Source organism: Nuphar pumila, chromosome 16, assembly GCF_984573655.1.
Source record: "Nuphar pumila chromosome 16, dmNupPumi1.hap1.1, whole genome shotgun sequence".
NCBI classification, from domain to species: domain Eukaryota; kingdom Viridiplantae; phylum Streptophyta; class Magnoliopsida; order Nymphaeales; family Nymphaeaceae; genus Nuphar; species Nuphar pumila.
The window spans coordinates 12249676-12274814 of record NC_143264.1 but is presented as its reverse complement, the minus strand read 5'-3'; the positions used below and the strand labels follow the sequence as shown (position 1 = coordinate 12274814).

Below are 25139 nucleotides of genomic sequence, written 5' to 3'. Positions count from 1 at the left end.
TTTAATATTATTGTTTTATATGTTCCCTTGTGATCCACTAAATAATCTAACCAGTATAGTCTCCTTTAGGGCCTGTTTGGTTAGACCCAGTTATCCAGATAAATGGGATATTAGAAAAATCAAAATATAGAAATTTTATCTCTTGGTGTTTGGCTAGCAAAACAGGATAAATAAAAATCGGATTTGTTTAAAAACCCTGAAAAAAGAAAATCCAACTGCTACCTGAATTTGTGGAAACATGAAAATTTTCCATTTTTTTTTCTCAAAATGCAGGCATGACCCTCTGTGCAACTGTGCCCTGTACCTTAGTTGTGCCTCCTTCCTGATATACCTCTCTCTCTCTCTCTCTCTCTCTCTCTCTCTCTCTTCTGTAGGGAAACCGGAAGTCTTGCCAGAGAATGGATGGCAGTCGGAAAACAAGGTATGCGGCAATGACAATGTGCCAAAGAATGCCGAGATAGATGCTGGTCGATGAGTGTGGTCCTTCCTCTTCCAAAATTAGTTTTAGGATTTATTTATCTCTAACTCGGTTGAAAGGAACAGATAAACTAAATTTAACATAAATAATTTCTTTGAATGTTACAAAAAGATATATGGAGCATGGGAAGTTGTCTGTTACCTGTTTGATGAAAAGCCTAAAGGAGATGCCAATTGCCATCTCACAAGCTAATATAGAAATTATTCTGCGTTTGTTTTGACTATTGGTTTTATCGTTGTCTTTTTTCTTTTTTTTTTTGTGCTTAAATTCTCAACTACCTGATTATACCCAGCTCAAACAAAAAGATAGAACAGATTGCATGGCTGGAGTCCTGCAATATTATGAAGTATGATTCTAGGTTTCTTCTATGTTACAGTATGTTTCTAAGTTTCTTCTGTGTTACAGCCATTAAACCTAAGCTGAGAAAACCAACCAAACATGCAAAAACTAGAAGCTGGATAATTCTTCCAGATTTTTGAAGTACATCCAAACACTAAATTTTCAGAATTGAAAAGATCGAGTTTTCTAAAAATCTGTATAAATATAAAACCAGAAAATTAGATTTCTGGATTTGCACCCAAACAGGTCCTTAAGTTACCCCTTCTCAGGTTAGAGCAGTATCTGTGTATATTTATTTTTCTTCATGCTTTGTATTTCCATGTCTTCTTGTATTATTTTTATCTCCTTCAAAAAGCCTGTATGTATAAAATATTTTCTTGTTTTGCTTACTGCAGTGCTTATCTTTCACGTTTTAGATGAACTAGTGTGAGGGAAGCACTCATGCTTTTCCATGTATTCATTTCAGGTCAACCATTTTGGTTCATTTGTGAGATATTTCTTCAGTCTTCCTCCTCCAGATGATCATATTCCAGCAAAGATGGTATTGACAACCATAGATTCAGCAGTTCACCATGCAACTGCTTCACCTTCTGGTCCTGTACACATTAACTGTCCCTTTCGAGAACCATTACATGATACTCCCCAAAAATGGGATTCAAGTTGTCTAATGGGATTAGATTTGTGGACTTCCACGGCTGACCCTTTTACCAAGTACATTAGTATTGAACATTCTTCTGTATTCAATGATATAGGCGATGTTTCAGGGCAACTGAAAGAGGTTTTGAACCTAATTCAACGGGCAGATCGTGGGCTTTTAGTGATTGGTGGAATTCATTCTGAAGGTGATATCTGGGCAGCACTTTTACTTTGTAAACACCTATGTTGGCCAGTGGTACCTGATATTTTATCAGGTTTGCGACAACGGAAAGTATTGACAGATATTGAAGATTCTGAAAAGAATTTTATGTTCATTGACCATTTAGATCATGCTCTGCTAGCAGAATCTGTAAGGGCATGGATAAAGCCTGATGTGGTTGTGCAGGTTTGTTTCCACAGCTTGTCTTGGGCCCTTGGCATGATTTGCTATTGGGGAATTGCATCTTGCAGCTTTGCTCATAGAATGCAGGATATCTTTAGGGACACATCATATTAAACTAGTGAGATTTTATTGTGTGGCTTGTTGTCTTGCTTCTGAGGGACAAAGTTTGCAACTTCATGGAGTTGTTCACTGGTTCAGAATCTGTTGTTCAGTTGCAGTATCAATACCTATGATAAATTATGCCTTTGATGCACTGAAGCAACAAATTTGGGTTCCACTATGCATGCATTTCTCAGTGAAACATGTTACAACCTTATGAAGCATACCATGGAAAAAAGGTTCCACAAATGAATTTTTATGGATTACACAAAATGTATGCATTTTGGGATGAAGGCGTAGTTGTTGCTGTTGTTGTTGTTGTTACACAAAATGTATGCTTGCTGGTCCTTTTACAAGATTGGAGACAACAGTAACATGCCATGTCCATAAAATATTTGACATGAACTGATGTATCAACTCCCTGTTGTTAAGTCATAAGACAAATGTAAAAGAGAAAAAAAGTGATCATTATTGGCATAAACTTAAGCTTTTCAGGAATATGTTATCATGTGTATTCAAGATGGAATATAAGGTTGTTTAAACCTCACTCTGGTATATTCTGAACCTGTAGCAATGACAACTAGGGTCTGCTATAGCCCAGAACAGACTCATGAAGTAGGTCAATCATGATACAGTCTCAGAGGGAACATATGGTCATTTAAATGTCTGATTGAATGAGACACTGAATTAGTGTTTTATTTGTCGTCTTTACTTCCACTATTACATCAATTTTGAGGTTAAAATATCTTTCATTGGAATACTCCCAAAGTGGTTTTTCAGCTGTGGCACATATGACACCCTTGTCCTGGGTAGAGTTTATTGTTTTTCTTTTCCCGACCTTATATTTTCCATTTTATAGTGATAAATGTGAAATTCATGTGTTCAAAATGGTATAATTAACAGTTTATAATCAGTCTAAGAATGGTTAAATGCGCCACTCTGGGACATTGCAAATAACGTGAGTGCAACGTTGCATTAAGCTTTTAGGATGTGCCATTTCTCCTGAAAATGGGTCTTTAGTTGAATATAGGGACTATGTTTGAAACTTTGAATTCATATGCGTTTTCATGTCCATGTCATTGTTGCCTTTTACTTGATTACGCCATTTCCCTCCTCTGGTATCTTATTAAGGAAAGTTTCAACTTTTCAAAGTGAAAAATTGTGGCTTCTTTGGTATTATTATAATATTTTGGCTTGTCATCCGATTTTCATGTTTTCTTGGCCTTTTAGTTGGTTAAATGTTGAAAAGTTTGAAGGAATCACTGCAATACTGCTATTTCCTTGAACATGCTCTTTTCTTGATCACAAACACAAAAAGTGACAAACTGTTGAAAGATGAAACCATATCCACGGTGGAATTTTAGGAAGTGACAAACTATTGAAAGATGAATCTGTCTACTATCGAGCATTACTATTAATTTTTGGTTAGCTTGTCATCACTGCTGGAGGGTTCAACACTATGCTAATTCATCTAGATTTTGACTGCTTAGTGCCATCAGTGAGTGCATCATGCTGGCTACATTTATTTTAGAGTTCCATCCTCCATTTTTCATGTGTAAATCAAGTTGTTACGAGGTTTTGACTTTAATAACAAGTGCAGTAGAGGAAACATGATGAATGACTTCGCTTCACTTCTGATAGGCCTTTAACTGTATTGTTTCTTTTTAACTTACAGATAGGTAGCAGGCTAACTAGCAAAAGGATTGCAAGAATGTTGGAGACATGCAGCCCTCAATCGTATATCATGGTTGAGAATCATCCATATCGTCACGATCCTTCTCATGTTGTTACTCACCGTATCCAGTGCACAATTGTTGAATTTGCTGCTGTATTAATTAAATTTGTGCATTCGAGTGCAAGAAGCAATTGGTGCACTAGGTTGCAGACTCTGAATGCAATGGTATTAGCTCTTCCATATTTATCTTCCATACTGCATTACAGGAATTAGTGGAGATTCTTACTGCAGCTTAATGGATTTTCTTTTACAATGTCTAATTTTCCTATTCACACTACATGGTCAATTACCTTATCATGCTTTTAGGAGCAGAAGAATATAGGTTTCTTGTATCATGCAATCTTGGAACCGTTTGAATTATTCTGCAATTAACAAAATTTTTATGACCTTCAGTTTGTAGACCTGAATGATTTGTTCCATTTCTGCTGTTATATGTTACATTGAAAGTTGTTCTGGTTATTTCCAGAGATGCTACGATTGGTTATGGAATGTTCTCTTGATAAATCCAGTGAAAAATGTCATTGCTATTAAAATATACTAATTTAATGCCCAGAAAAACTTCTTTTTCAGGTTGAACGGGAGATGGCATTTAAAATACATGCACAGGAGCAACTGACTGAACCTTTTGTGGCACAAGTAGTTTCTGAAGGTCTATCTCGTGATGCCGCTATGTTTCTTGGAAATAGCATGATAATACGAGATCTGGACAATTATGCATATGCTTGGTTACAATCTGATGTTCACAATGCATCTAAGATCTCTAACTTAGGAGTTCCAAGCATTGGCTTAAGGGTTGCAGGGAACAGGGGTGCAAGTGGCATTGACGGGTTGGTTAGCACAGCTATTGGCTTTGCAGTAGGCAGCAAGAAGCGAGTATGTCTTCAAAGTTCTGCATGCTTTGAATAAATTAAAGATACAGTTCAGTTTTAGCAGATAATTGCTCATTGCTCAAGTATTACTTACATGTAGTAGTTCAACTAGATGTCATAATGCAGGCTTTCAATAGAACCAAGAAAAGATAATATCAAATTCTATAGGGGATGAGGTAGTCTATTTATCTTCTTCTTTGTTTCATAAAATTGTAAACATAAATTTCTATGAAAGACTATAATTCACACACACACACAGATGTGTATATATATATATATATATATATATATATATATATATAGAGAGAGAGAGAGAGAGAGAGAGAGAGAGAGAGAGAGAGAGAGAGAGAGAGAGAGAGTAATATTATGCTATACCTTTAAGTTAGATTATCCGATCAAAATAATATAGAAATTGAGCATATACTTTTAAGATGGTATTGCAATATTCCTGCATTGTTGACTTTTAACTTACAGTTTATGAAAATTATTGATATTTCATTTTTATATTATCGTTGTAGTATGTACTCATTAATATTACAATATTCTATTGTCATACCACCTGTGCTAATGCATTCTCTACCAATGTTCATCTCCATCGACATGACATGCTCACAGTCTTAGTTATAAAGTATGCTTTTAATCATGGTTCAAGCGAGAATTCTTCACATCAATTTATTTTGAAATTTTAATGATAGCCTCCTCATACTAAATGTCATTTTTTGCATTGAGAAATGATTAGGTGCTCTTCTGATCATCTGTATAAGGATGCTCACTTAATACTCACCCTGCCATCTATTGCATTTTTGCCACCAATATGAACTGCATCCACTGGGGATGGAATTCTTATGCCTAGAAAGCATCTTGTCTGATAGTTCACTTCCTTAAAATCTTGCTTAAAGTCCATAGATTTAGCCATCCAAAGCCTATCCCTTCTTTCAGCAGAATAATTCTAGGGTTGTCCTAAGATGGAACATAAGGTTGTTTAAACCTAACTTTGGCATATTATGAGCCTGTAGACAATGACAACTAGGGTTTGCTATGGTCAAATCTATCCCAATGAAGTAATTGCCTTATAAAATTTTAAATACCACTGACGTGGCGATTGCTTGAGTATGTATAAGGAGTTTTTCAACCTATACACTTTATCATCTTGGCCGTTAACAGTATAGCTTTCAGGCTGTTCCATAAAAATAGTTTTCTTAAGCTCACCATTTAGGAATGCGATCTTAACATCCATTTAATGTAAATCTAAATTATAGTGAGCTACAATGGACAAGATTATCTTTATTGAGGCAAATTTTGCAACGAGAGAATACGTATCAACATAATCTATTCCTTTTTTATGAGAAAATTTTTTAGCTACCAATCTAGCTTTACATTTATCTATTCTACCATCGGCTTTGAATTTTTTCTTTAATATCCATTTACAACCAATTGCTTTTCTTTTTTCAGGTAAATCATTCAATTCTTAGACTTAGTTTTTCTCAATGAACTCAATTTCTTTGTCCATGGCTTTTACCCAGTTTGTTGCTTCATGCGAGTTTATTGCCTCATTATATGATAAGTTATCTATCATGTCATCAATGTATATTGAATACCAGTTTCTTCGACAAATAGACATAATTGTCATCAAGATATAAAGAAGGAGCTCTTGACCTTTGACTAACATGAGTCTGATGCGAAGAAGATAGATCACTAACAATCGGTTCAAGGTTATCTAACTGTTCTTGATTACTAACAGTTGGATCATCGTTACCTAACTGTTCTTGAGAATCATCAGAATCATAGATGAGATAAAAAAGAACATCACCGATTATCTCGAGAATTACAAGTTCTATGTTTTGATCTTCCAAGAACACAATGTCTCTACTTTCAATTAGATCCTTACTAGGATGATATAATCTGTAACCTTTGGTTCTTTTGGGATATCCAATAAAGGTGCATCTTATGGATTTGCTATCAAGTTTATCTTTTGCTCGATCCATTACCTTTATATGTGTTACTGGACCCTATCCTTAAAGATGGCTAAGGTCGGGTTTTCTTCCAGTCCATAACTCATAAAGTATAAAGACAACGGCTTTACACATAACCCTATTTAAAATGTATATTGTTTTATAAATAGCTTCTCTCTAAAATACTTTGGGTAATCAAGCATGAATCAACATGCATCTGACCATGTCACTCAATAAGTATGTAAATTGTGGTATAGGTCTGAGTCGGAACATATGGTCATTTAAATGTCTGATTGAATGAAACACTGAATTAATGTTTTATTTTTCCTCTCAACTTCTGTACAACAATTTTGAGGTTAAAATATCTTTCACTGTGATACTCCGATAATTGGTTTTTTCTTTTCTCAAACTTATATTTTCCATCTTACAGTGATAATTTGAAATTCTTGTATTCCAAATGGTATAGTTAACAGGCTAGAGTCAATTTTAAATAGTTTTAGTGCTTCTAATACCAACCCCATGATATTAATACTACCAGCACTTAAAAATATAATATAGAAAAGACGAGGTTCTCTGCAACTCCAAAACCGAACACATTCAAGCCACCATTAAGTGGATTTTCCAGGAACTAGGTGGTCCAAACTAACAAAAATGGAATTGTTCCGCTGAAGGAAGGGATTGAACTTTTTCCATTTTCAAGTGTACAAGATAGTTTGTACTTTTTGCTTTTGTCTCTATCAGTTTTGGACCATGTTATTGCTCTAAAACACACTTAACGATGGCTTGTATATCTTGGTTTTGGTGTTTGAGAGCATCACATGATTTCTACATTATATTTTTAACTGCTGCATATTTTAATATCATGGAGTTGGTATTACAAGTATAAAAACTATTAAAAAAAAACTAAATTTGGCATTTTCAAATGTATAGGATAGTTTATGCTTTTTGGATGCAGAGTTCTCTTACTCATCAATTTCTTCCAACATCTTATCCAGGTGCTAGTGGTCATTGGGGATGTGTCCTTTCTTCATGATACAAATGGGTTGGCGATTCTAAATGAAAGGTTGTATAATTGATTCAAGAACCTCTCTCTCTCTCTCTCTTGTGCCACTGCCACATACATGCTCATATGTACATTTGTGTATGCTGACATGACATAATTATAATCTAGATAAACAGCAGATGATTTTTCTTGTGTCATGTTTTTGTACTATTTTAATGCCTTTCATTTCCCCATTTCCTATAGTGATATATAAAATCATTACTAGTTTTTGGTACATATCCAATAATCTTCAACTATATATTATATCTGTTCCAGGAAGAAAGCGCTTGTCTTTTTCTTTTCGCTTTTACCTTTTGACTGTTTGAGAGCAACTCATTTATGAGATATATTTTGTCCTATTAAGCACTGGTCAATTTAGCGTTTCCCTGATGACTGCAGTTATTTTGTGACTGGATGGTTCCTCATGTACCACAATAATTTTGTGATATGCCTATCAAATGTTCCATGATGATCTGCGACTGCGTGGTATCCTATATACCAAAACAATTTGTAGTTGCATGATTCTTCAGGTTCAGTATAATCTGTGGTTGTGGAGAACAAAAGGTGTTTTTCCTCCCATATGAGTTTGTCAGTTTGACAAGTAAAACAGTTAACATTAAACCTTGCATCTTTTCCCATTTGAGTTTAACAAAATTATTTCTTTCTACATCTACCTATAAATCCTTTAGTATAGTTCAAACTTTGGTGATCTACACCATCCAGAAAGACTTAAGGTTCAATATAGGCAACCTTGAACTTGGAGGAAACTATTTGAAATGAGCAAGTCTTGGATGATATTTGTTGTAAGATATAGCACACCTCTCAAGTCATGGGATTTTTTCTTGGAAATCAGTAGGTTCGAATTCCAGAATTATCTGTCTTTCACTACCCATCAGCATACTTTTCATTCTAAGTTGAAGACCCAAATATGTGCTCCCAACTTGTCTGAACCGGGCATATCATGATGATAATGTTATAAATCTATATTGAAATGAAATGGGGATCTTCGAAACACGAGCTTTGATTAACAAGAGCAAGTGTCAAGAATGACACTAAAGCATAACCCTTAAAAAGGGTATAACTGGAAACAAAATAAAAATAAAAAATGTATTCTTTATTGATATGAAAAACCAATTGCTTAAGAAGCATTGGAGTAAAATACAAGAGGGGCTGCACCCCTTTATATACACAGCTGAAAGAGGACTCAATAGAGCTGTTGGGCACAGTCCAACAGCTCTATTTAGAGCTGTTGGAATGTGTCAGTCCAACAGCTCTATTAAGAGCTGTTGGACTGTGTCAGTCCAACAGCTCTATTGCTAGTCAAGTCTGGACAAGACTTGACTAGCAACAGTCATTCTAGTTCAAACTGAACTAGATGACATAAAAACAAAAAATAAAAATAAAGGAAAAAAATACAGAAAAGAAAGAAATTAAAAATGTATTTATATATATATATAATAATATAATATTATTATATATACATATATGTACAGTTTTACATTTTAACACTCCCCCTCAAACTTACGGTACAATGAGCGAAAGTTTGTCTAAGAGAAAGTGAAATCGGGGAGCAGCGAGAGGCTTTGTAAAGAAGTCTGCTAACTGATATTCTGAAGTGACATATGGCAAATCAATTATCCCGTGTAGATATTCCTCTCTGACGTAGTGACAATCCATTTCGATGTGTTTGGTGCGTTCGTGGAATGTTCTGTTACTAGCAATGTAGATCGCACTTTTGTTGTCACAACACATTTGTGTAGCCTTTGTTGCTTCAACTCCCATGTCAGCAAGCAGTCGTCGGAGCCAAACTACTTCCATGGTCGTGGTTGCCATGGCTCTGTATTCAGCTTCGGTGGATGAGAGAGATACCTTCTGCTGCTTTTTACACCTCCACGAGATTAATGATTCCCCTAAAAAGACACAAAAGCCAGTGGTTGAGTGTCTGTTATTGGGATCACCTCCCCAATCAACATCAGTATATGCAATTAAATCAAGAGAAGAGGAGGAAGATAAGAAAAGTCCTCGTGAAAGAGAGGACTTGATGTATCTGATAATACGCATGACTGCTCCCATATGAACAGAAGTAGGAGCATGTTGAAATTGACTTGCTGTATGAACAGCATGTGCTATATCTGGTCTGGTAATGGATAGATAGGAAAGTGCCCCGACAAGCTGTCTGTAAGGAGTAGGGTCTGCAAGAAGTTCTCCATCATCAATCTTCATTTTAACATTAACAACTTCTGGAGTGTCAACTTTCTTATCATCAGTAATACCAGACCTGAAAACAATATCAAAAGCAAATTTAGTCTGAGATAATAAATATCCTCTAGGAGAATAAGCAACTTCAATGCCTAAAAAATATCTCAACAAGCCCAAATCAGTCATTTCAAAATGAGATTTAAGAAATGTTTTGATTGTTGCAACTCCCTGTTTATCGCTTCCGGTGATGATCATATCATCCACATAGAGAAGAAGCACAATGATCCCTGCATCAGAATTCTTAATAAACAAAGCAGTGTCAGTTAAACAGAATTGAAAACCAATATCAATCATAACACGACTAAACCTATCATACCAAGCTTTTGGTGCTTGTTTAAGTCCATAAAGAGCTTTTTCTAAGCGAAGGACTTTACCCTTAGGAATACTTAGACCAGGAGGGGGTTCCATATATACTTCTTCAACTAGCTTTCCATTTAAAAAAGCATTTTTGACATCCATTTGAAAAATAGACCATTTTTTGATAGAAGCTAAGGCAATTAAGGTTCGGACAGTAGTCATACGAGTCACCGGAGCAAAGGTTTCTTCATAATCAATCCCATATTCTTGGGCATAACCTTTGGCTACTAAACGGGCTTTATATCTTTCAAGAGTACCATCACTCTTGGTTTTAATTTTATAAACCCATCGACATCCTATAGTTTTCTTCCCTGGAGGAAGATCTTGAATATTCCATGTAGAAGCCTTTTCAAGTGCATCTAATTCAGCTTTCATGGCTTCTATCCATTTGATATCATTTTTTGCTTGAAAATATGTGGATGGTTCTTCATATGAGTGAATAAATGCAATAACTGCCCTATATGTGGGTGAGAAAGACTCGTATGATACAAACTTTTCTGGAGGCCTCGAGATTCGGGATGATTGTCTAGTTGGAATGTTAGAATATTTCTCAAGTGCACATGGAGTATTAGACTCTTGTCGCCTGGAATATTGAATACTAGTATCTCTATGAACTTCTTCATTTTCAACATTAAGATCAATAATTCTGTGATCATCATCAAAGTTACAATCAAGGTCATATTCATCCGATGTTGATGTTAGATCTAGCAAAAAGGAGTACTCAGTGGCGTCTTTTAATTTTCTAAAATCAAAGAAGCTCTCCTTTTCAAGAAAGGAAACATTTCTAGACACATATAGTTTATTATTTTTGAAGTCAAAACATCTATAACCTTTCTGGTTTTCAGCATATCCTAAAAAGGCACAGGGAATCGCACGAGGGGAAAGTTTATCATTTTTGTCAGTAAATATGAAACATTTGCACCCAAATATTCTTAATCTAGAGTAGTCTGGAGAAATGTTCATAAGTTTTTCAATGGGAGTGATATTTTGTAACGAAGAAGATGGCATCCTGTTAATGAGATAGGTGGCAGTTAAGGCAGCTTCTGCCCAAAAGTCTTTAGGGACTTGATTTGCTATTAATAAAGTTCTAGTGGTTTCTATAATATGGCGATGTTTTCGTTCTGCCAGTCCATTTTGTTGAGGTGTATAAGGACAAGATCTTTGATGTGTGATGCCATGCAATTTAAGATAATTTTGAAAATCTGTGGATAAAAACTCTCCCCCTGAATCTGTGCGAAAAATAGTAATATCATTTTGAAACTTGTTTTTAACCATATTATGAAAAGTTTGAAAGTATGAAAATACTTCAGACTTATGTTTGAGAAAGTACATCCACGTATGTCGGGAGAAATCATCGACAAAAATAACATAGTAAACAAATCCTCCTTTAGAAATTACTGGTGCAGGACCCCAAACATCCGAGTGTATTAATTCAAGTGGTCTTGAAGAGAAAAAGGTTCTGTTCTGAAATGGTAATCTTTTCATTTTGCCGAGAATACAATCTTTACAATCAAATGATTTAGAGTTACAAAATTTCCCTAGATTTGGAAAATGTTGGATTTTGGCTATATGTGGGTGACCAAGTTTCTTATGCCACAGTTCCAACTCTATTTTTTGAATATTATAACAAAAAGCTTTCTTCGGCATTTCCAAAAAATCCATGTAATAGAGCCCTCCTTCTCTATGGCCTTCCCCAATCAGCTTGCCTGACTGGCGATCCTGTACCCAACAACCATGAGAAGAAAAAGAAATATTACACCCATAATCAGAAATTTGAGATACAGATAAAAGATTTAAATTTAATTTGGGAACATGTCTAATTTCTGGAATAAATTTTTTTTTTGTTTTATAAATTTTTTCAAAATTTCCTATTCCTTCTATTTCAAGAGAAGTCCCATCAGCAGTAAAGACCTTTGACACACTTGTTTTATTTTTAACACATTTGGATAGACTTTGATTATTTGGGGTCATATGAAAAGATGCACTAGAGTCAAGAAGCCAAGAAATTTTACCTAAATCAGAAAAAGATGAGGCTGCTGCGCCGGTTGAAGCTTCAGATGAGGAAGAGGCACCTTTGATGAGAGGCTGAAGAATCTCCATTAGTTGGGCCAGGGAAACTGGTGCATCCTGATCTTTAGGCTCCGATCCAGCAATTGCAGCTCTTTTTTCTCTCAGCTCCTTAAGTTTGGGACATTGTGGCCTGTAGTGTCCCGGTTCATGACAGTGATGACAAATAACTTTCTTCTTATCATAGTCACCATTTTGTCGGTTAAAGTGAGGAGGCCTATATGATCGAACATGATTCCCTGGTCTAGACACGGCTAAAACGGAATCATCTTCAATTTTTAAAGAACCTTTCCGGAGACGATTTTCTTCCATTGTTAACTCTTCAATAGTTTCAACAATAGAAGGAATTTTTCCCCGGTGAAGTAGGGCCGATTTAGTGGTTTCAAATTCCGGCCTTAATCCAGTGATAAACTGGTAAAAATGTTCAGCATCGAGTTGTTTCTGACGAAGCTCGATGTCTTCGGCACAATGCCACTTTGGTTCTAAAAGGGAAAGTTCTTCCCAAAGTTCGGACAACCCATTGTAATATTCACGAATAGTTTTGTCTCCTTGTGTCATCATTCGAACTTTTTCTTGGAGGTTGCACACGTGTGCAATATCTTTAAGGGAATACATATTCTTAAGGTATTCCCATGCCTTATCGGCATGATCAAATTTGGCAAGACTTGAGCATTTTTTAATGTCAACGCTATTGATAAGCCATGACATTATCTTCGCATGAGATATTCTCCATTCTTTCCATTTCTTCTCGTATGAGGCAATAGCCTTGATTTTCTCTTCTTCCGATAGAGGGACCTCTTTATCTCCCTCCTTTTTAGTAAGAGATAGCTTAGGTTCCGAATCGGAACCATCCACAATCCCCCATAAGCCTTTTCCCCATATATGGTGCTTCATGATTGAAGCCCATGTTACATAGTTCGTATCGCTTAGTTTCATAGGCATGATGGTGACTTTATCATTGTCATCCATCGATTACAAGGAGAGAAAGAATAGGGATAGAAGAGAAACAAGAAGAAAAATGAGAAAGAAAGAAAAAAAAACAGTACAACAAGATGTGAAATCTTCTCCAATGAAGTGATAAAACACTTCTCTTCAAGTGGCGAACACTTTTGCAAACGGGCACGGAAACCGAGGCAGCTTTTCCTCAAGATTTAGTACTTCCGCGGCTCTGATACCATGAAATGAAATGGGGATCTTCGAAACACGAGCTTTGATTAACAAGAGCAAGTGTCAAGAATGACACTAAAGCATAACCCTTAAAAAGGGTATAACTGGAAACAAAATAAAAATAAAAAATGTATTCTTTATTGATATGAAAAACCAATTGCTTAAGAAGCATTGGAGTAAAATACAAGAGGGGCTGCACCCCTTTATATACACAGCTGAAAGAGGACTCAATAGAGCTGTTGGGCACAGTCCAACAGCTCTATTTAGAGCTGTTGGAATGTGTCAGTCCAACAGCTCTCTATTGCTAGTCAAGTCTGGACAGGACTTGACTAGCAACAGTCATTCTAGTTCAAACTGAACTAGATGACATAAAAACAAAAAATAAAAATAAAGGAAAAAAATACAGAAAAGAAAGAAATTAAAAATGTATTTATATATATATATAATAATATAATATTATTATATATACATATATGTACAGTTTTACATTTTAACATATATTACTGTGTTGGGGACACACCAAATGCATGGCCTATCCCAGATGACACGAGTTGACGTGTGAATCAGCAACAAATTGTTATGACTTGTTGACTTGGTCACTATGGTTCATTGTGTCTCTCTCTCTCTCTCTATATATATATATATATAGATATATATATATATATATATATATATATATATATATAGAGAGAGAGAGAGAGAGAGAGAGAGAGAGAGAGAGAGAGGTTAGGATTTTAAATTCTAAAAATAAATTATATTACCAAATATGAAAATGCTATGAAGAATAACTTTAAACTTTTAATTATATTACAAAAGGCCATTTTTTTAATATAAAATTTATGCACACTATATCTATAGATACTATGTCACAGGGATTCGGCTAGCAGGGTGCCGCACCCGCATCGACGTGACTCGACGCGGGTGCAGGTGCGGCACCGAGTGCAGTCAACCCGACGCACCCAGGGTCATTTTGGTCCAATTCTCAGATTTTAAAAAAAAATTGCCAAGATTTTTTTTTTTTGCCCTATATGTCACAGGGATTCTCCAACTAGGTGCCGCACCCATGTCGCACCCTCACCCGCACCCGATGCAGTCAACCTAACCCTGGGTGCAGTCAACGTACCCAGGGTCATTTATGTCCAACTTTTGGACTATATATATATTATATTTTTGCCGCACCCCCGCACCTAGGTTTTTTGAAAGTGCCGCACCCCCGCACCCGCACCCGCACCCACACCCATGTGACAGATAGATACTATGAATCAATCAACAAATTCAACATTTCAAAAACATCATAAAAAATAAAGGAATGTTGTAATTTAAAACATCAGGGCCAATCAAACGATCCATTTGTCATTTATAAAATTCTAGTACTAATATTATGTATATGTATTATGATTGTGTTACTGGATGAATTTCCACCTCTTATGGAATGAGTCAAGATTTTGGTCGAAGAGTAAGAACTCAATAGGACCCGACCCCTCATATAGATTTGAGGTCCTGTTGAGTTCTTACTCTTTCATGGCTATAGTCCAGTTCATCCAATTATTACAGGGACGATCCCAATCCAGAATATGAGCCATAGAAGAAAACACCCACTAAACCGATCACATAAATACTGGTTACAATATATATCAGCCAAAGAGGAATCCTTCCAGTAGTATTGGCCATTTACCTCACTTCCTTCCCCATTTCATCAAGTGGTCGTGCTAGAGACAAACAATCATGGATGGTTATGGGTATGATATCCTTCTCCATGAGATAAGAGATTTTTCTTTCTTTATCTTAATTGAAGAAATAATTGGAAAATAAAACAAGTACAAAAATAAGTAATAATCCCCAATAGAGACTGGTACAATTCAGTTCAATGTTTTGTTCGTTCGGATTTGATTGTCGTAGCTCTATGTTAAGATTCATGTAGCATCTTCCTATGTATTTGTATTTGTCTTGTATATACCAAAGTACACCTAAGTGTACTTTAGTTATTTTCTTCCTTTCTTACATGTATTCTTGTACTTTTTTTTGGATGTATTTAAGGTATGCTTTAGGTATACCTTTTATATATTTTAGGATAGGTATACTCAAGGTATACCTATTAGGATGGGATAAGTATATGTATGTATACTTATAGGCTAGCTTTAGGATTCTTTCATTTTTTATTTTATTATTTATTTCTATTTTTTTTTTGTGTTATTGGTAGCTAGTCCAACTAGTCGTAGGACTTGCTATTGGGGGTTAGTTATTTAAATGAGGCATATGCCTCACTGTTGTTAATATATATATGTATATTCATATATATATATATATAATCTGTATTGTAATAGTTTGCTCTATAGGGACATTTTTGTCTTGTCTTTTTATATGTAATTAAATATTGTTTATTAAAACAATATTTTTCCTTTTTTCTATTTATCTTTATAACATGTAATTAAGGGAGACCAATGGGGCCTCTATGATCTTTTCAGACCATAGAGTCTCTCAACGACTCTTTGGGAGCTTCCAAGGTCTCTCTCTCTCTCTTGTTTTGTTGTGTATATATAGGGGTGTTCTCCCCCTATTCTTCTCATGCTTTTCCAAGCACATATTCAATAAAAAATATATTTTTTACTTTGTTTTGTGTTGCCCTTTGTTGGATTTTTGTATTGTGACATAATGGACTTGTGTTCTTGCACTTTTGTGCATATATTGTGCCTTTGTGCGCTTATATTATCCACTATTGGACTTGTATGTGTTTTTGCACTTTGTTCCTACAATTCTGCATACTTCATTACATGGTATACAAGCTATAGTGCTCTTGGTCTCTTGAAAAGTGACCATTGAAAGATCGTGATTCGGGGATCGTGGTGCTTGCGGTAACTCAAGTGGAGGGGCTCTTTCGTGTTCTTACATAATCCTTCTTCCCTCCTTTATTAAGCAAAAATGAAGAATGTGCAAAAGATTGATCTCTTTCAAATTGAATGGTGCAAACTACATGATATGGGTTTCCACTATGGAAAATAACCTCAAAGGCAAGAAACTTTGAGGATATGTGATGGGTGTAATGAGATATTGCGGAAATATAAAGAGTGCTCATAAGCACTTACAACAATGAATAAAAGAGACAATATCACAAGTCCACTAAGGGACAAAGCAAACACAAGCCTTTAAGAATTCAACAATATAAAAAGCCTCTTATTGAAAAGAGAGAGAGCTCTCAAGAATACAAATATACAAGGGGTTCACCCCTATTTATACAAGAGGGAGTGGAGAGAAAAGGAGGGCCAAGGGCCTCAAAAGGAGAGCCCAAAAAGGGGCTCCCATGGAGTCGTTGGGAGCCCCCAACGGTCACATTTGTGACCGTTGGGGGCTCCAACGACTCTATGGTTGGAGCCCCTTTTGGTTCCTAAAAAATACAAAAAAGAAAACTAAAAAATAAAAAAAGAAATTACATTTTAACAAAAAATAAAAATAGTTGTTTTCTAAAGACAACTATGTGAAATTACAAAAATACCCCTATCGGGTATTGATATATATATATACATTTTAACACCTCCCCTCAAACTTTACAGGGAAAAGACGGAAAGTTTGCCAAGAAGAAACATGAAGCGGGGAGCCAGAAGAGCTTTAGTAAAGAAGTCTGCCAACTGATATTCTGAAGTGACATACGGTAGAACAATTATTCCTCGTAAGTATTCGTCACGAACATAGTGACAATCTATTTAGATATGTTTGGTACGCTCATGGAAGGTATGATTGCTTGCAATATAGATGGCACTCTTGTTGTCGCAACATAATTTAGAAGCTTCGGTAATATCAACCCCCATGTCTTTAAGCAGACTGCGAAGCCATATAAGTTCTATTGTTGTGGTTGCCATGACCCAATACTCAACTTCAGTAGATGATAGCGAAACTTTCTGCTGCTTCTTGCATCGCCAGGCAATCAAAGAGTCCCCTAAAAAGACAAAAATCAGTAGTTGAGACTCGATCATTAGGATTACCTCCCCAATCTGCATCAGTATAAGCAAGAAGATTCAAGGAAAAAGAGGATGATAGAAATAGCCCTTTATTGATGGTGTTCTGAATGTAACGAATGATCCAGAGAACAACACTCATATGCACAGTTGTAGGAGCATGCTGAAATTGACTAACTGAGTGAACCGCATGAGTGATATCTGGTCTGGTGATGGTTAAGTAGGTAAGAGACCCAATGAGTTGTCTGTAGGGTGTGGGATCTTTCAGAAGAACCCCATCCTCCAACCGTAATTTGACATTAATAACCTCGGGAGTCTCTACTTTTTTATCATCAGAAATTTCAGACTTAGAACATATCTGTAGCAAGCTTCATCTGTGACAAAATATATCCTCGAGAAGAATATGCAACTTCAATTCCAAGAAAGTATCTAAAAAAGAGAATAGCCTATTCTTCCGTATCTCATATGGGTTTCATAATAATAGGAATTAGTTCTATAACCGATGCGGGACTCAATGGAGCCATTTTACAAATAATCTCTCATGGATTTATTGGTGCTGCACTTTTTTTCCTGGAAGGAACAAGTTATGATAGAATACGTCTTCGTTATCTTAACGAAATGGGAGGAATAGCTGTACTAATGCCAAGAATCTTTACGATGTTCAGTAGCTTCTCGATGGCTTCTCTTGCATTACCAGGAATGAGTGGTTTTGTTGCGGAATTGGTGATATTTTTGGGAATAATTACTAGCCCAAAATACCTTGTAGTGTCAAAAATACTAATACTAATATATATATATATATATATATATATATATATATATATATATATATATATGCTACTGTGCTTCTATGAAAGGTTGAAAGTATGATTTTTTATATAAATAAAATATATATATATTTTGATTATGCTATGAATATGATAAATATGTGTGTTAAAATATGCAAAAAATATTTTGCTGACAATAGCATTATATTAATCATGTGTGAGTCAAACAAACAAGAATGATTTTCAAGGTCCCATCATTGCGTACTCTAGATGGTTCATGCCGTACAATGTTGCTTCCATTCTATTTATTATCTTTGCATTTTATCAATTAAGGATAAAGTATAATGTTTGCATTTTGTGATGTTCTTTTAATTTGCACGATCCCCTTTCACATGGTCAAAGTTGAGTTTTTACTTGTTTTGCTTTAGAACTCTATATTGAGCCACTAAAAACTCCTGCACTGCAGTACGATGCTTTCAATGAATACACAAACTTTTTCTGCAGCTATGTATATTATTACTTGTGTTATTTCTAGGGCATTATATAATTATGAATTATTTTCTAGTCTCTAGTGTTAAAACTTGGTGCTGCTATTGATATTTCAGATATTAAAATACTCTTTCTAACCATACTTATTCATAGCCTAATTGACACCTTATCTTATTCTTTGTTAAAGGATGTTGCGGAAGCCTATAACCATAGTGGTGATGAACAATCATGGAGGCGCAATATTTAGATTACTTCCAATTGCTGAAAGAACACCAGCTAGTATAATGGAGAAATATTTTTACACATCTCACAGTGTGAAAATTGCAGAGCTATGTAAGGCACATAGGTAACTCTCTCTCTCTCTCTCTCTCTGTCAACTGTTAGTGGCACGCATCAGTGTTTTAAGACCAGTTATTCAACTTATTATTAGTAAATGAGTATAATGTAGCTTAGCGTTATGCTATTAGACTTATTTCTTGGTTTTACAAGTAATCATGTCATTATATAGTTTTTCTTTCTATATATATGATAGTGTTGCACTCTAAAATTGAATCCAGGCCCCAGGGTCATTGGGTTTTTGAACACTGGCACTTAATGTATCCTCATGTTGAGAATTAAGAGTTCGTAAGAAACATGGGCATTGGTGGTCTGTGATCTGTATTAGTTGTGAAAGTGATAACAAAGACAAGTTTAACATACAAAATGAAACTTGGGCTGTTGGTTGCTTTGCTAAGGATTAGTTAATTTCATTATTCATGGAAACTATGAGAAGCATTTATTACTAACTGGCCGTTTATGTTGAACTTCATGCCAGTTGTATGTTTTCTCTATTAACACTGAATTATTTACATATGTACTCTTCATGCTCCATTACCGCTTTTTGCATGTAGATTTTTTACGATCTACACATTATTAAAAGTAATCTGTATTTTTTCCGATCTTGGCCAACACTAATATGGTCATGATGGTCATTAATGGATCATATCATGGATTTCAATTTATTATTGCAGAACACAGGCAACCATCTAGTAACTTTCTAGTAATTTCTTAATATTTGACAGGAGATCTTTGAAATGTAATACTATAATTTTTTCCTTCATAATTTGAGGAGATTCTATGGCATGACTGTTTCTTGAGTTTTGCTAATATTGTCATTTTGTTTAGCAAGATTGCTGAATCTGAAATTACTGTCAAATAGTTACTGAGTATGATGGTCTTCTCAAATGCCTTGTCATCATGCTTGATTGGAGGAAATGAGAGGCCATTTGATCATTAGAGAATTGTATTTTGTGAATTATGAGAAACTTGGAATCCATATCCTATATTAGCATGAAAGGCCTTCTAAGGTGTATTTTCCACGGAATTGGAATGCTACAGGTGAAGAGGAAATTCTTGATTCCTTGGAATTGGATTTCCATTTTAGAAGTAAACATACTATTAGTTCACTTTTTCTTTTGTATTATAATAATGATTGCCAAATATTTTATTTATTTGGCTTTTGTTATTTTTGTTTCAGTTGAATTCCAGTTGCTAATAACCTCACAAGTTCATATCTGAGTTACCGGAAGCTTCTTAGATAGGTGAGAAGCTCGCTTTCCGGAAACTCGCTTCGGAAGTGTGATACTCCGTGCTTCCGAAACTTGATGAGAACCTCAATTCCCCCACGTTTCTATGCTTTCCACACACTTCATCTATTCTTCTTATATGTTCTCTTACTCAGCCTTTCATGTTTTTTTATGTGTTTTATCTCACTCTTCTTACTCACTTCCATGTGCTTTCTCTAAATTGGTAGTCATCATTTTTAGATTTTGTTAAAAAACAATTTTTACACTAAAAAACCATAAAATTTAATATTAGTCACTTTTATTTTAGTTTTTATTTGTGTTTCATTTTGATTCACATTCAATTATTATATATATATTTTTATTCTTTGCTTCCCGCTTCCTATACATTTTAAAATGCATCGCTTCTCGCTTCCGCTTTCTGTATTGTTTCCCACTTTGGCTTCTTAGTCTGACAACCTTGGTTCATATATATTGTGTACTAAGTAGGAACTAGCACAACTTTCAGAAATGTGTATTTCATTCAGTAAATCCAAGTCCAAAAACTCTTTTCATGTGATCATTGTATAAAGGGAAACAGCCTGCAATAAGCTGCCAGGGCTTGACTCGCATGCTCATTTTTTCTTGTGTTACTTATGCTAGTAGAAGCACACCCCAAACTTAGGATGAGTTTGAGATGGTTCAGCCATTCAATATTTAGAAAAAAAAAACCATCCTCAAACCAGTGCTATGTAAAAATATGAGAAATTTTATAAAGCTGGGGAATTCATCCATGCTGGAGAGCAGTTCCATGCACTTCCTGGCCATGTCTCTAGGAGGAGAACAGCCAAAATCTGAGCTTTGGCCACAGGCTCTCATTAACTTTCTTGCCATGGAAATAGTCGAGATCTTGATGGTTGTTAGTTAATGAGTCAATGCCATGTTTTTATCTTTTCATGATTGTTTTGATTGCTATATTCTTTTCTTCTGATGCTGCATTATCTAACACTTCTTCTATAGTGTGAAACATCTTCAGGTGCTGACAAAAAGAGAACTTCAAGATTCATTGGTGTTAGCTCATCAAGGTCATTCAGATTGTGTCATTGAAGTTGATAGTTCCATTGAGGAGAATGCCACTTTTCACAGGTTTCTCTTTCTAGTGCATTAAATTTCTTTGTAGAAACAACTAGAAGTATTTGTTTTCTAACACTTTCTACTCAACATGCAGTGAGTTGCAAAAATTTGCTACCCAAGCAGCAGAAAGTACACTAGCCATCCTTTCGAGGGTCTCAGTTTTTGATTGCTATTCAAATGTTGATGCACCTTTCAAAATTCTGAAAATGGAATATTCACTATACAGGCAAGTTCTGACATTTGACTTATAAAATGCAACCTGAAGGACTTATGACACAGATGTTAGGTTTAATCACTATTTTGGTTTCCTTAAACTATTCTTAGCAGAATGAGATGTATTCTCTTGACATTTTCTGCTGATGCACTGAATTCTTCTACAAACTATGGAATCTGTTTTGAACTTTTAATTTGATTGCTCCAAATGATTTCAGAATTCAGCTTTCTGCACCCACTACTGCTACCAAATTCAGTGACAGAAGTGAGAGGTTCTATAAGGAGGGATTCATTTTGATGTTGCATCTTGAAAATGGAAATGTGGGAATTGGAGAGGTGGGTATTTCCTTTTTCCATATTGTATCCAGCTATAATTAATAAGTCTGTGTTATCTATAATTAGGGAATCATATTATCTACTCAAAATCTGTTTTTGGGTGGCAATCCATCCAATAGTTAGTGTCCTTTTGCCGAAAATTACAGCTTCTTGTATGTTACTACTGAAGCATGTATTACTATTGTTTTAAAATGTGAACACCTTAGGATATGTATAGAAACACACTAGTGCCTGGATAAGAAATTGATTTGGGATAGAAACCCAGGCCCAGAAGCATACTTGGAACCTGGTTCTGTATCCAAGTTTAGATCTTGACTTTAGAACTATATGTTAAAACTTCATATTGAATCTGCACTGATGAAACATTGATTTTGGACCAAAAGTGGATTGGGATCCTCAATCCTGGTTGAAATTATATGTCTTTGCCATGGGTCCAGGTCCAAACTAGAAATGGCTCCTAGTTCTTGAATAAGTCTGGAGCTAGAGACTAATACTTGATCCAGATGCAAGGTAATCACTGTGCTGCTCATTTGGTAAGATATAGATTTGCATATCATGGAAAAGAAAATGTCATAAACATTATCTGGGTCTAGGAACTGAATTACCAGCTATTTTTTTGGGAATTTAATTCCTTAGATAGTATAAGCATTGGCTAAAATTGTAATCCAGTTCCTCCAAATTCCCAAATCCAAATGCAAGAAATTTGGATTGGTTGGATTCTGATTCTACAAATTTTTTTGGAATTCAAATGGAGCCATATGGAACATCTCTGATTATATTTATGTTTTCTTCATAGTTTTACTTGTAAACTTGTCATATTATGGTTGGTTATTTTCTTGAATGAGAATTTTATTCACTTTTAAATTTATCTGCCTTGTAACATACATTTTTGGCCGTCAAAACTGTCGTGCGTCAGTTTTTCTTGTAAACAAGAAAGGGTAGGGATGCAATTAGATCCAACCTCCCTACTAAATTGATTCTTATAATCTGATTTGTAATATTTTTTTTGGGAACAACTTCTACTTCTTAGGTAGCCCCAATGGAGATCCATAACGAAGAACAAATAGACGCGGAAGAGCAGCTAAGATTTCTGTGCTACAGAATGCAAGGGTTGGAGTTAAGCCATCTGCTGCCCTTGTTCAGAGGCTCCTTCGACTCATGGATATGGAGAAGCATCGGGATACAGGTTGTGTGTAGTTTTGATTATGACAATTTATTGCATGTGTCCTTCACTTCATGTTGATTTTATCTCTGCTTATGACTTTTTTCAGGCATGCTAATTTCAATTATCTTTTTTTCAGCCGTCTACCATTTTTCCTAGTGTTAGGTGTGGCTTAGAGATGGCTGCCCTTAATGCCATAGCAGCAACAACAAATTGTGGCATGTCAGATCTGATCTTGGGCTCTATAGCTTCAGAGAATTCCAAAATAGATGTGGCAGGCAAAAGCATTTCCAATGCATCAAGAGTGCAGATATGTGCTCTCGTAGACTCTAATGGTTCAGCCGAGGATGTCACACATAGAGTTGCTCAACTTGTTGAGGATGGATTCACAACAGTGAAGCTGAAGGTTATGTTTTGCGTGCTCAAAGTAGTTATATTCTTAATATGAATGTATTGCATAATTTATCACCTAACAATAGTTTGTGGACTTAAAACTGCAAGGATTAGCTGTAATTCAACACATTATGTTGCAAATTCTTACCAAAAAATATCTTTTATTCAAGGCTTAGAAAGATAATATATATAGCATACCAAGATGCATCATAGTTGTAATTTTCTGGTAGTTGCTTTACATGCCATTAATCTGTCACAGTTGTATAACAGGTTGCTCGTAGAGCAAGCCCTTCTGAGGATGCTGCTATAATCCAAGAAATTCGAAAGAAAGTAGGATATCAGATCAATATCCGAGTAGATGCTAATAGAATGTGGACATTTGAAGAAGCTATTGAATTTGGAACATGTGTTGCCAGTCTTTCCTTGCAGTACATTGAGGTATTTGTTCTCATTTTGGCTGGAAGATGTGCAACATTGACCATTCGGTCCTCTGAAGTGCTACAAGCATGTTTGCCACTTTTGTGGGATTAAAATTGATACGGAGGTTCAGTTGCTTTGTGAGGCCAGGATATTTAACCATTTCTCATTAATACCGAAGATATGCCCTTCAATAAATACTTTTTCGAAATTTGGTCATTAAGGACATTCACTACACATGTCTAGGCAGCTCCCAAGAAGATTTGGGAAGTGTTCATACCTTGACTAAAGTCCCTCTAGCCAAATCTGCAGTTATTTTCTTTTGTACTTCCTTTTTCGACATTAATATTTTTCTTTTCCTTCAATCATGATATTCTTTGGTTCTTAAATGCCAAGACTCCTAGATCTTAAAGATTTTAGTATATGAGCTCTGGCCAACATTGTTGAAACTTGAAAGGCTTAGGAGTCTTTGTAATTTTCTTATCCACGGTATTTTCATCCTTTTGTTCTCTTATGTATGTATATGTTCTTAGTTTTTTACAGGGGTAATTTTGACCTGAAAATATCTAAACACTCATAAGATACATGTTGGAATAAATTACATGCCTTGATTTGTTTTCCATCTCTCTTTCTCTCACATTTACCACCCAATAGCTCGCTCTCATCATTTCTCTCTCTCTGAGTTTTGCCTGGGATTACAGGACAATTAGCTTTATAAACCCATATGAGTCAACCAATATGACATGCTGAAGGAGCAATTCGCATGTACTAACATCAGAAAGTACATGTGGTTGCATGTTTGCTTGTGTGCACATCGTTGCAAAATAAGTAAAGATTAAAGAAACATAAAATTTCAGATGTTTCCTTGTACCTCTGCATTCTATCATCTGCTGCTCTCGCAGTCTTACCTTCAATGGTTAAATATCATTTCTAGTGCTTGTGAAAAATGAGAAGCTCATTGGTGCATTAGGAAGCATCCTTCCTTAGAAACGGAATTAAGAAGAGGAAAGTGTACTGCTTCTAAAATGAGTACATAGCAGTGATGAATTGTGATTCCTCAAATATTGTTTTGAAAGTTCTACTTTAATTTGTGAGAAGTTTGTTTGCTAGAATGTATTATACATATGTAATAATGTTTATCTACGTGGGTTAAATGGACCATATAGAATGTGCATCACTTGTTACATAGACTTTCTTTTTTTTGAATACCTTAAGGAGTTAAAGTACAAAACTCAGCTTACCATTTGTAATTGTCATTCCGGTCTCAAATATTAGTTACATAATTATCGTTTTTGAATGTTGCATGTATATTTTTTTATGTTTTTCTTCTACAT

The 25139-nt window shown here is 35.3% G+C and overlaps 1 protein-coding gene across 3 annotated transcripts in view; it reads left to right on the top strand.

Moving 5' to 3' along the window:
- Positions 1-25139, top strand: part of PHYLLO (2-oxoglutarate decarboxylase/hydro-lyase/magnesium ion-binding protein) — a 149349-nt gene that overhangs the window by 60651 nt on the left and 63559 nt on the right. For 2 of the 3 annotated variants that reach the window (XM_089991277.1, XM_089991279.1), the window contains 11 exons: positions 1284-1859; positions 3631-3855; positions 4261-4563; positions 7507-7574; positions 18797-18955; positions 21171-21296; positions 21379-21510; positions 21716-21833; positions 22864-23019; positions 23135-23401; positions 23659-23826. In XM_089991277.1, the coding sequence (XP_089847403.1) occupies positions 1284-1859; positions 3631-3855; positions 4261-4563; positions 7507-7574; positions 18797-18955; positions 21171-21296; positions 21379-21510; positions 21716-21833; positions 22864-23019; positions 23135-23401; positions 23659-23826 (2298 nt within the window). The remainder of the gene's footprint in view (positions 1-1283; positions 1860-3630; positions 3856-4260; positions 4564-7506; positions 7575-18796; positions 18956-21170; positions 21297-21378; positions 21511-21715; positions 21834-22863; positions 23020-23134; positions 23402-23658; positions 23827-25139) is intronic. The other variant, XM_089991278.1, reaches the window with a different exon arrangement.